At 47.0% G+C, this 12,660-nt stretch overlaps 1 protein-coding gene across 1 annotated transcript in view; it reads right to left on the bottom strand.

Annotated features, from left to right (window-relative positions):
- The window catches only part of Yipf1 (Yip1 domain family member 1), a 45,545-nt gene that overhangs the window by 12,786 nt on the left and 20,099 nt on the right, over positions 1 to 12,660 (bottom strand). The window contains exons 4-8 of the mRNA XM_021161189.3: positions 11,381 to 11,461; positions 11,064 to 11,151; positions 6,050 to 6,166; positions 2,454 to 2,620; positions 1,920 to 2,102 (exon numbers count right to left, since the gene is read on the bottom strand). Coding sequence (XP_021016848.1) covers positions 1,920 to 2,102; positions 2,454 to 2,620; positions 6,050 to 6,166; positions 11,064 to 11,151; positions 11,381 to 11,461 — 636 coding nt within the window. The remainder of the gene's footprint in view (positions 1 to 1,919; positions 2,103 to 2,453; positions 2,621 to 6,049; positions 6,167 to 11,063; positions 11,152 to 11,380; positions 11,462 to 12,660) is intronic.

The following is a 12,660-nucleotide window of genomic DNA, read 5'->3' on the forward strand; positions in this document are numbered from 1 at the left end:
GTTCAGACACAGGGCTTTGGTTTAACATCTGGCCATCAAGGGCTTCCTCTCCTCAGAACACAGCAGTTCCTCCTCAAGATGAGCCTTTCTCCCAGCACACACTTCTGCTGCAGAGGCCAGCACGCCCCCATTAGAGACTTTTCAGAGCTGGAAGGAATGAGCCTCTCTCCTACCTCTGCCTCTCCACCAACTTCTCAGCCATTATACGATGGGAGACGGTCAGGTCAGGTCAGGTCAGGTCAGGTCAGGTCAGAGCCGGTCCAGGGCGAGTGAAGGACACAGTCACAGTCCGACACAAGAGCCTTGGTACATTTATGAGCTCTGTGACCTTGGGTCACTCCTGTGAGAGCAGCAGAGTGGCCCTGGAACTTCTGCTTACGCCTCTGACCTACAGGACCCTTCACAGTAAAGGAGGGGCTTCCATGGCCATATGCCAACCGTCATGGAAGTCCAGAAAGAAATGAAACTGAGGTTGTGACAGTTATGGTGCCTCAGTTTACTACTAAGCAGCTCCCAGGTCAGGGCTCTTTCTGCTTCATAATAATGCTCTCTTCTAGAGAGTTATTTATTTTACTTTTAAATTATATTTATTAGTGTGGGGTGTGTGTGAGTGTGGATCACAAAGGACATAGTGCGAGCTTGGAGATCAGAGAACGATGTAGAGGAGTTTGGGTCTCTCCTTCCAGCGTGTGGGTCCTGGAGACTGAACTCAGGTCATGGAGCTTGGCAGCAAGCATCTCTAACCACTAAGCCATCTCATCTTATTGGCTCTTTTCCAGAAAAATTCTTGATCAGCACGATGGGCAGTGTACTGGCTGGTTTTGGGTGTCAATTTGACACAGCTGGAATTATCACAGAGAAAGGAGCTTCAGTTGGGGAGATGCCTCCACGCGATCCAGCTGTAAGGCATTTTCTCAATTAGTGATCAAGGGGGAAAGGCCCCTTGTGAGTGGGACCATCTGTGGGCTGGTAGCCTTGGTTCTATAAGAGAGCAGGCTGAGCAAGCCAGGGGAAGAAAGCCAGTAAAGAACATCTCTCCATGGCCTCTGCATCAGCTCCTGCTTCCTGACCTGCTTGAGTTCCAGTCCTGACTTCCTTGGTGATGAACAGCAATATGGAAGTGTAAGCCGAATAAACCCTTTCCTCCCCAACTTGCTTCTTGGTCATGAAGTTTGGTCCAGGAATAGAAACCCTGACTAAGCCAGGCAGGAAAGTTCTGCCTTTAGTAGAGTGTCCTGAAATGTCATGGGCAGATCCTGAAGGTTCATGCAGAGAGCATGCATAACACCATGTTCCTTCCACCTTACTGATTTGAGATAGAATCCCTCACTGAACTTTAAGTTTGCCGTTTGGCAAATCTGACTGTCCAGTTAAGTTTCTCTGTGTAGCCCTGGCTGTTCTGGAACTCACTCTGTAGACCAGGCTGGCCCTGAACTCAAAGATCTGCCCACCTCTGCCTCCAGAGCACTGGCATTAAAGCCATGCACCACGACTGCCTGGCTTAAACACTGGATCTTAACCACGTCAGGGAAACAAGGAAAACCAGACAGTAGAACCCAATCCTCACCCTTTTACCAGCTTCCTTCCCAGGGCAGTCTTGATGTTTAGTTCATAGGATCCATTTTAAAAGCATCACTGTGTCTGGTAAGTATAAGGATTTGCAGAGTAAGCGTTGACATGTGCGCATGATACACACCCACGGTGCCGGAGAGACAGCTCTTATGGTAGAGGGGCTTTCAGGGCACCCTGGTGGCATGAGCTTGATCCCCAGAACCCACATGGTGGAAACAACGAACTGACTCCTAGAAGTTGTCCGCTGACCTCGACATGTGAGCTGTGGCTTGCACGTGCCTACCCTTGTACGTCCTAGATACGTAAATAAATAAGTACAGTACCAAGCAGGCACGGCAAGAACATACCAAGCAGCCCACAGAGAGCAGCACATGAAGCAACACGATTGTCACAATGGTGGCCAAGGCGACACGCCGGCTATCCTCACGAACAGCTGGCCAAAATGTCATCGCCAACACAGAGCCTGAGACGCCCAGGGCAATCATGACAAGGACCCAACGAACAACCCTCTGGGGAATGATCCACAGGACCTGGGAAAGGAGAGAGTGTGAGGTGAGTTCCTCATTCCCAGCACGTATGTTCACACCGCTCCTGAGCCTGCAGTCAGCGGCTCAGAGCACCACTTTGCAGAGCTAGGCTTTCCAGAGCACCCTAGTGGCGGCGTGCAGATGGATGCTAGCCTGACCACGGGCTCCCGAACACAGCCAGAGCCCTTGCCTTCCCAGCACCCATCCATCCTGCAATTTAAATTCAAAAGGAGCCTCCAGGGGTGTGGGAGCATTAGGCTGGAAATAACAAGGCCCTGTGGAATACTTTGTTGAATTTTCTAATTTTCCACCCAAAACAGCAGGGCTCTGCCTACTCACCCGCATGGTACTTACAGCTGTGGGGATGTAGATGAACAGCGAGTAGCCGTAGACGCACACGATCTCCAGAAAGGAGTAGGACACCATGCTCATCACTTTGCTGTTTCTCCACAGGAGGAAGCCCCAGAGGGCCAGAGGGACCAGCCAGGCATAGGCATAGATGACAGTCGCTGCGATAGACACTGTGGGTGACAGGGCGGTTCCATCCCCATCAAGCCTTTAGCAAGCTCCCTGTCGGGGTGTTAACACACTATTCCTGGGCCCAGCACACAGTAGGTGCTTTATGAACATTTGTTGATCTAATGAACCCCTTAGCATGTGTCTTTGTGGTAGTGACTTGTGTCTCCTTTATGTTTTTATAATGGGACTTGGTGACTAAAAACTTCTAATAGAAACAACTGAATTATGTAACCGAAATACTTTAGAGAGCCGCACTAAAAGTGTCTAAATATACTTAGCTTTTAGGTCAGATAAAACCCAACTACCCCCTTGGAAGAACACGTTTTTTCCTTTCTAGCAAAACAAGAGCTGACACTGATTTCCTTAGCAAATGCATTAAAATGCCCTGGGTGCAGATTAACCTGCTCTGCGTGCCATCTAGTGATCTGTCTCTGAAATACGGAGTTCCAGCTCCGAGGCACCTGAATTATCTCCACGCTAGTTTCTTCCCACATAAATAACTCTGTGTTATGTGGAGCGCTGGAAGCGCTTGTTAGCACCTACTGGGAACCATTGCTGGACGCTCTCCTGGTCTTCTGTCCTCTCCTGAAGAAGAGCATTCCCAGGACTTCCTTCTGAAGTAACAATCCTAGAGCACGCTAAACCAAGGCACCTGCCCTTCCAACGTGAAAACTGGCAAATAATCCAATTAGCACCTCCTGCAAAGACAGGCTCCTCCTAGGAATTCCAGTCGGACTCTGAATAAAGCATGTTGCTCAGAACCCTCAGGGGCTCCATCACAGGTCTTTTGTTTTTATTTTTATTTTTTATTTTTTCATGTTGGAATGGCCTTATTGAGCCACCAGCTTTGCTGACATAATTCCTTTTCCTTGGGTAGGTAAGGGAGGGGAAGGAAATTCTACCTTGGCTGTAGCCACTGCGTATTAAGCACTGGTCAGACATCAGACACTGCACGCAGAGCTTTACTGTGAGGCAATGAGGTGCCTGAGGCAAAGCATACTCCAGGCCGTAGGTTCTAATCCTAGGCAAAGCAATTTTAGGTGGAGAGTTACATAACCTTCCTGTTTCAGTTTCCCTGCCTGCAGAATGGAAGGAAGATTACCTGTGAGGCTCTTAGGAGAACCAAACAAGTAAACACAGACAGGAGCTATCCTAAGCACTGATTGACATGTAATACATACTCAGGAGTTAAATATGGGGGCTGGAGATGGCTCGGCAGTTAAGAACACTAGCTGCTCTTCCAAAACCCAGGTTCAGTTCCTAGAACTGATGTGACGGTTCACAACTGTCTGGATCTCCAATTTCAATTTGATTCACTCCCCTGACCCCTTAGGGCAACAGGCAAGCAAGTGCTACACAGAAATACATGCAGTCAAAACACCCGTTCACACACATACATTTCAAAAATAAATAATTAAGGCTGGTCATTGTGGTGCATGCCTTTTATCCCAGCACTCAGGAGACGGAAGCAGAGAGGCAGAGGCGGAGGCGGAGGCAGGCAGTTCTCTGTGAGTTCAGGATGAGTCTGGTCTACATAGTGAGTTTCAGGACAGTCAGAGCTATGTAGAGAGACCCTGTCTCACAAACAGATATATAAAAGTAAATAAGTAAAATGAAATAATGAGCTCTTTCGTCAGGCATGGTGTCAGAATCTGCAGTCCTCGCACCTAGGAGGTAAAGGCTGGAGGACCAGGAACTCAAGGCCACCCTGCCTCTTAACACAGTGAACTGGAAGTCAGCCTGGGCCACACGAAGGCTGTCTCCATAGAACAAAGACCAGTAATGGAGCTGACTGGCAAGTATGCTCGAGACCCAGGTTTCACTTCCCACACCACACACACAGGATTATAATCTCAGTGTTAATGATACATGCGCATGTCTGTAATCCGAGTGTTTGAAAGGCTACGGCAAGACAATTATAACTTCCTGGGCTGAACTATATAGCGAACCATGTTACCGTTAGAGCCGCTACTTTATGTTATTAGCGTGTATACAGACAGGGTCTTGTATCCTCTCTATTTTCCCTTCAGAGAAGAAAACAGGATGAGAGCTGACCAGCATTTTGATCAAGGTCACACATGAATTGACAGGAGTGGGATCTAGTGTCAGGTATGTCTCATACTTTAAAGTGTTTAACTTTATTATTAATGTATATGTGGTGTGTGTGTGTGTGTGTTGCCAAAAGCCAACTTCGCAGGAGTCAGTTCTCACTTTCCACTGTGGTTTCTGAAGATCAAACTCAAAAGTGTATGACAACCGAGCCTTACCAACCGAGCCGACCGCGGGCTTAGGACTCACAGTCTTTATGTAAGATGAGAAGATGTTCATGGACAGAGCGATGATAGGCTTATTAGTCTATAAAGCATCATGACTGGATTGCCCAGCTTAAGGGGATAACAGCAGAGGAGGACCTTTCTGTGTCCCAGCTCCCTCCCCAGGCAGGGCAGGCTGCTCTTCTTGGTCGGCAGCTGTACACAGACCTGCAATGTGCAAGTTAACTGCTTACAGCGACACAGTCACTGTCCTGTTCCGCTAACCACTGAGCTACATGAACAGAACGCCCATGCTTTGGGAACATGTTTCAAGGTTACATCCAAATGAAGATTTTTAGTAAACAGGACTGAATCTATGTCTAACTCCGTGCTGAAAAGGGACAGAAGAGAAGAAAGAGGGCTAAAAGGGAGAAAAAGGATACATGCCCTCCCTCTCTCCTACATACTCACCTCACATACATAGACGCACATCTCTCTCACACATACACCCCCTCTCACACACACACCCTCTCACACACACACACATCTCTCTCATACACACACAGAGGAGGTAAATTAAAGAAGGACACTATAAAGCAAGCATGTCCTTTACAAGCTCCAACTGGGGTCACTTCTGTGTGGTCCTCTCCAAGTCTTGACCACTGCAAACTTGTCATTAGCAAAACTGCCAACATCACAGGCCCCCCGCTGGCAGAGTTACTGGCTTCCCACAATGCTCTAGGTGCTTTAGAATTAGCGGTTACAGGCATCTCAGCCAGCTAAGCCATCAGAACTTAAAGAATAATGCCCCCGTTGTTTCTAATCGCTGCATGATGAAAGCACGGCTACAAGCAACCCTTCGAGCACACTGTATCTTTTTAGAATAAACTCCCACCAGTACTCAGCCCAACAGCTTCCCTAAAAATAATATAGATTTACAACACTATACGCACGCCATTGAGCAATATACATTTAGGATAGAAAGTTGTGTGCAACAGAATGTAGCCCTGCCGGGAGGACTGTGGGTTTATATAGATGGATGGTGGAGAACTCTGAGCTGCAGGCTGAATTTGAGAGCACAGATGCAGCGCACAGAGACGGGACGATGTGCTCAGAAGGTGAAAGCGTGCAGTCAAAGGCAGATCACATTTGGAAAATGTAGTCAAGCTATTCACCTACCTTTCTGGAATTCGGGCACATAATGGTATGTCTTCTCTCCCAGATGGATTAGGAAGTTAGAAAGGTTCCCACTGATTGCTATGGCAAAGACCAACGTGGCACAAATCCAAAAGGGACCTGCAAAGCAACCAGAGGACGCAGAAGAGGAAATGAAGCGCTCGCGGTTAGGTTCTTTATCAACCATTTCTTTCTTTCCGTTTTTTTTTTTTTTTTAAAGATTTTATTTATTTTATGTCTCTGAGTACACTGTAGCTGTTTTCAGACATACAAGAAGAGGGCATCAGATCCCATTACAGATGGTTGTGAGCCACCACGTGGTTGCTGAGATTTGAACTCATAACCTCTGGAGGAGTAGCTAGTGTTCTTAACTACTCTCCAGCTCTCTGAATCATTTCTTTTTTTTTTTTTTTTTTTTTTTAAGATTTATTTATTTTTATTATATGTAAGTACACTGTAGCTGTCTTCAGACACTCCAGAAGAGGGCGCCAGATCTCGTTACGGATGGTTGTGAGCCACCATGTGGTTGCTGGGATTTGAACTCTGGACCTTCAGAAGAGCAGTCGGGTGCTCTTACCCACTGAGCCATCTCACCAGCCCCCTCTGAATCATTTCTTAACAGCCTCTTCCTGATCATACTTAAAAAAAAAGATGTATTTATTTTATTTATATGAGTACACTGTAGCTGTCTTCAGACACACCAGAAGAGGGCACTGGATCCCATTACAGATGGTTGCGAGTCACCATATGGTTACTGGGAATTGAATGCAGGACCTCTGGAAAAGCAGTCAGTGCTCTTATTCCTGGTCATACTTGAAGCAGGAGAAAAAGAATTTTAGATGCTACCAACACTTACTTAATGGGAATGTTCATTTTTGAAAGGTCGGAACCCAACTCAGTAATTAGATGCCTGAAAAGCTGGGGTAATCAGAATGCATGGGTGTAAACAGTCCCCACCTGAGGGAATGGAGGGGTCCCTCAGTGAAAGATCATCAAACCACACAAGCGTTTTCACTAACACCGAGGACACACGGGTGACCCAGTCCGATCCTCCTGCATTACAAATGAAGAGAAGAACAAAAAGAAAACTTCGGGCAAAAGTCAGCTTGGGGGCTGGAGAAATGGCTTGCTGGTTAAGAGCACTGAGTGTTCCTCTAGAGGACCCAGGTTCGATTCCCAGAACCCACACAACTGCCCATAATTCCAGATCCAGGGGAATCCGATGCCTTCTTCTGACTTCTGCAGGACCCAGGTATGCATGTGTTGCACACACATGCATGCAGGTAAAACACACACCCATATATACATGTGTGTGTATATACATATACATCTGCATATACAGATGTGTGTTTGTGAAAGAAAGAAATCTTAAGAAGAAAAGTCTGTAACTCACTTAACCACCATCATTGTGTGAGCACATGTGTGCACGTGTTTGTGTATGTCTGAGACATACAGAGATGGAGAGTCAGACAGTTAAACACTGTCATTTCTTCTTCTTTTGGACAAACTTACATGTTTCAAGTTGTATACATGTATAAAATGTACAGTGACCACTCCCACATCCCACCCTCCCATCCCATCTACCCCTTCTTCCCTACAAATCTCTTCCTCATTTATGCCTTTTTGTTTTGCTTTGCACCAAATTAGAGATTAACCAGGGCCATCCAGGTGACCACGTGGTGGCAGCTGTCCTCTTTTCTCTTTCTAATGAAAAAGTAATCCACCAGCTGGACATAGTCCATGCCTGTAATCTCAGCAGTCAGGAGGCAGAGGCAGGCAGATCTCTGAGTTCCAGGCCAGCCTGCTCTACAGAGTGAGTTCCAGGACACCCAGGGCTACACAATGAAATCCAGTCTTGAAAAAAAACAAAAACAAACAAACAAACCAAACCAAACCAAAAAAACAAAAACAAAGAAAAAAACAAAGGTAGCGAGCATTCAAGGAAAAGACACCCAGTGTCAGCCTCTGATTTCCACACAGGCACACACACGTGCACACATGTGCATGCGTTCATGTGTACACACAACATACACATACCATATACATGTGTAACACCACACACATGCAAAAATTAATTTACTGTGTAGCAAAAGTGACACTTTTTACATTGGAATATCGACATTTTTCATTAACATTTGGCAGTATCTTTGGGGCTAATCTCAGATACCTTGAAATATAAAATGAAGAAAACCCATTACATTTGGGGAGAACAACACAGATGGATGAGCACTTTTCAAAGCCAAGTATTGACTTTTTTTTTTCTTTCTTCCGAGACAGGGTTTCTCTGTGTAGCCCTGGCTGTCCTGGAACTCACTTTGTAGACCAGGCTGGCCTCGAACTCAGAAATCCGCCTGCCTCTGCCTCCTGAGTGCTGGGATTAAAGGCGTGCGCCACCACTCCCGGCAAGTATTGACGTCTTAAGGTAAGAAAGGGAACCTAGGCAGTCAACGATTCCAGGGAGCCACTGACTTGCCACAAGTGGCCTGCTTCCCCACAGAGTGCGGGCTCTGTGCCATGGTCCAAGGTTAAAAAAAAAAAAAAAAAATCACAGTATTATTTAATACCTTCTGCCATGAGAGATGCAAAAATCAAAGCAAAACCTACAAAACTCCACTACTAAAACGTTTGCTAGGGCTGACGAGGTGGTTCAATGGTTAACAACACTGGCTGTTCTTCCTGAGGACTGTGGTTCAATTCCCAGCACCCACACAGCAGCTCACACCTGTCTGCAACTCCAGGTCCAGGGCTTCTGACACCCTCTTACAGATATATATGCAAGCAAAATACCAATACATATAAATAAATAAATAAAAAAGACAGTTTAAGGTAAAGGGAGCAGCCAGAGTTTGGAGATGGACAGGGCAAGACCATGGAAGGCCTGAGATGTCCTGTTAGACAGAGGAAATTATCTTGCAGCAAGTGGTGTGGGGGGGCAGATATGTAGCTCCCCATCTGTATAAGTGGGGGATTGGCTCCTGGATGCTCAAGGACACTTAAATCTTGCGATGCGCAAGTCCTTTTGTATGAATCACAACACAGCCTCTCGCACACTTCCATCATCTTCAGATCCCGGTAATACCTCATACAATGTCAGTGCTATGTAAAGTTACCAAACTGTGCCACGTAGGGGACTATGACAGAGTGTATGTTCAGCACAGACATGCACTTCTCCAAACTTCCTTTTGAGCTTTGGTTGGTTGAATCACAGATACAGATCCTGTGGACAAGGAGTCCCCTGTGCCCTTGAAAGCCTTCCTTACCTGCCATTCTTTGGCTATCCCAGGCCTAAGCTAAAAACCCAGACAATTTCTGGCCTAAAATGACATTAATGCCTGCTTACCACTCTGCCTGTTGAATTCAAATGCACTCATTCTCCCTTGGACAGAAGCAAGAAACCTGTCCGAGCTCTACACACTGTCTTCTGAGATATTTACTATGTGCCTTCTCTCCTACTAGCAGGCTTTTCATGAACCCCTAACTGCTGAGGAACAAAACACAGACCTCCTCAGGCTGATAGAAAAGCATTCACACCCTTCAACAGCATGCTTCTTCATTTATCATGATTCTGAGTTCCAGCCATGTTGATGCTCACAGCTTTCACTCTAAGAGATACAGACATCCTGTCTGCCTCGGAGAATAAAGTGAAGAGCAACTGGGAGAGACTCCAAAGGTCATGCATGCCCGGAGTGCCCCACACAAGGAAACACACGTGTCGGGATCAAAGGACAACTTCTGTGCGTTGGCTCTCTCCTTCTACACTGGGCTCTTAATATCAAAAGGTCCTCAGGCTCCCATAGCAAGTGCTGGCCATCTTGCCAGCCTGGTCCTGACTGTTCTCAACCCTCACCTCTGTGTGACTGTGAGGACATTTCCAAAAATGATTACCTGAAGGGGAGGAGTTGCAACCCAGCATGGGGAGACCATGGAAAGAGCAGCACAGCCTTCTTGCCTCATCTCCCCTCAAATACAGAGGCCATGGTGTGCAAGCCTTCCCTCAGGAGCTCAGGGTGGGCCTCTGTGTTTTCCTTAGACAGCAAGGGAGGCAGGGGCTACACCCACTCCTTAGCCATCCTAAGGGAGCCAGTAGCCCACACGCATCCTGACCTTGACTCTGAGAAGGAGCTCATGGGATCAGTGACAACACAGAAGAGAGCTGGCTTACTTACTTTTCTATTACTGTGATAAGGGCACCAAGACCAAAGCATCCCGGAGACAGTTCGTTGGAGCTTATGGTCCATCACCATCACCATGTGGTGAAGTGTGGCATCAGGCGGGCATGGCAGCAGGGACAGCTGATAGCTCGCATCCTGAAGCAACTTAAGCATCGAGGAGAAAGAGGGAACTGGGAATGGCATGTAGTTTTTGATTTTTGTTTTTTTGTTTTTGTTTTTTCAAGACAGGGTTTCTCTGTGTAGCCCTGGCTGTCCTGGAACTCACTTTGTAGACCAGGCTGGCCTCGAACTCAGAAATCCACCTGCCTCTGCCTCCCAAGTGCTGGGATTAAAGGCGTGCGCCACCACGCCCGGCCATGTAGTTTTTGAAACCTTAAAGTCTGCCCCCATTGACATACTTCTTCCAGCAGGCTACACCTCCTAATCCTACCTAAACATCACCACAAACTGGGGACTAAGTATTCAAATGCCACGAACTATGGAGTATAGTCAAACAGCCAAAACAAAACAACAATAACAAAACAACAACAACCTTTCTCCACACTGACCCTACCCCAGCAAATCCTCCAGGGAGGAAAATCAACAACACTCAGAAACACACACCTGCATCAAGCCTACACTAAAGTCACCTAAAGCCCTTTAAAGGATGATGATAACTGCAGCCACAGGAAGAACAGCCACAGTACCATGTGACAGGAAACTGCATTGTCTTCTAAATTCTTTGCAAAACTAGTTTCTAAGATTCAGAGAGTCAAATCAAAGCATTGTACACTCCCCTAGCAGCGCAATTATCTAACCTTCCAGGCAAGCCCCACGCTCACTGAAATTAACAGCACAGCACATACCATAGAGATCTGGATTGCTGCGGATGTACAGCCTCACAAAGTTCTTTCCAGGAACCGGCAGCAGGGACCCTTTTATTCTGTCAAAGACCTGCAAAGTAACACAGCAGGTTTATTTTCCTTAGGGTTTAATCTTAGTCCACTACCACACAACTCAAGGCGGGCTATGTGAGCGTTTATAACGGTGTTTTTACATGCAGCAAGCCAATGTGCTTGAGAAAGACCACTTCTAGTACTGGGGCTCTAACATGATGGCTGTTCCATCCCAGCAGAAACAAGTCCCCACTGGGGAAAACAAGGGTCAAAGCTGGGTCACAGACCTGGTAAGTGTCCACATCAAAGAATGTCTGATAGTACTCGAATGTCCAGAAGGGGGAGCTCTTCTTCTGACCGGCAAGTAACTGTCAGAGGGGAAATGAAACACGGTGAGCTCCAGGCTTCCCAACGTCGTCCTTTTAATTATTTATTTGTTTATATACATGGGTATTTTGTCTGCGTGTATGAGGGCTTCGGACCCCACGGGATCTGATTATGTGGTTACAGACGGTTGTGAGCTCCCATGTGGGTGCTGGGAATTGAACTCAGGACCTCTGGAAGAACAAGCCAATGCTCTTCACCACTGAGCCATCTCTCCAGCCCCCGACTTCCCAAGTTCTTGAGACACCAAAACGCAAAAACTGATCCTCAGTGACTAAGGGCAATCATGACGGCCCACTCCCAGCCAGCCTGACATAGACACAAGCATCAGTAAGGAGGGGAAGAGTTCGGACGGCAACAGACAGCAAGTTTCCTACCTCAGGGAGTGAAGGAAGCTTTAGACTGACCAGAACATGGCACGGGTTATTCCGTACGACTAAGGGAAAACAGAGGGAAATGCAACAGTGGCTAACGGCTGACAGGATTACAGTGAGCTGTCACATGTCTGCCCAAACAGCCAAGACACAAGACCACTTGTCACCAGCTGAGACCAAAATGGTCAACTAAGGTGACTGTTATTGTCCTTTCCTACAGTATACTGGCATTTCTATACCATTAGCCCTGCAAATTTGCCTGTTCCTTTGAGTATCTGAGGCCATGACACATCTTGAAGAACCCTCACCATGACCTCTCTAGCCCCTTCCACCATATTTTTGGAGACAAGGTCTCTCGATGAAGCTGGAGCTGGTGGAGTGGCTAGACTGGCTGGCCAGGAAGCCCCAGCGCTCCCTTCTCCACCTCCTCAGGGCCGGGATTCCAGGTAAGCACCGCCACATGCAGCTTTTTATGTGGTGCAGGGGATCTAAACAGGTCCTCCCTCACACTTCCCGGCAAGTGCTTTAACAACTGGCCACCTCCTCAGCCATAAAATGGAAATGCTTTATCTCCATCCTACTAGCTGTCATACCTTCTAAAATATATATTTAGACGTAGCAACATGTGTCTGTGAGCTCACTGTTGTGTAATCCCAGCACTCGAGTCCCAGGTGAAGGTGGGAAGATCAGAGGTTCAAGGCTACCTTTGAATAGGAGGTAAACGTGAGGTCAGCCTGGGCTACCAAAACCCTGTCTCCAACAGACAAAGAAACAAGCAAATAAATGGGGCCCTGAGAGGTGGCTCAGTA

This window comes from Mus caroli, unplaced genomic scaffold (genome assembly GCF_978045245.1).
Source record: "Mus caroli unplaced genomic scaffold, Mus_caroli_1 scaffold_6, whole genome shotgun sequence".
In the NCBI taxonomy this organism is placed as follows: Eukaryota; Metazoa; Chordata; class Mammalia; order Rodentia; family Muridae; genus Mus; species Mus caroli.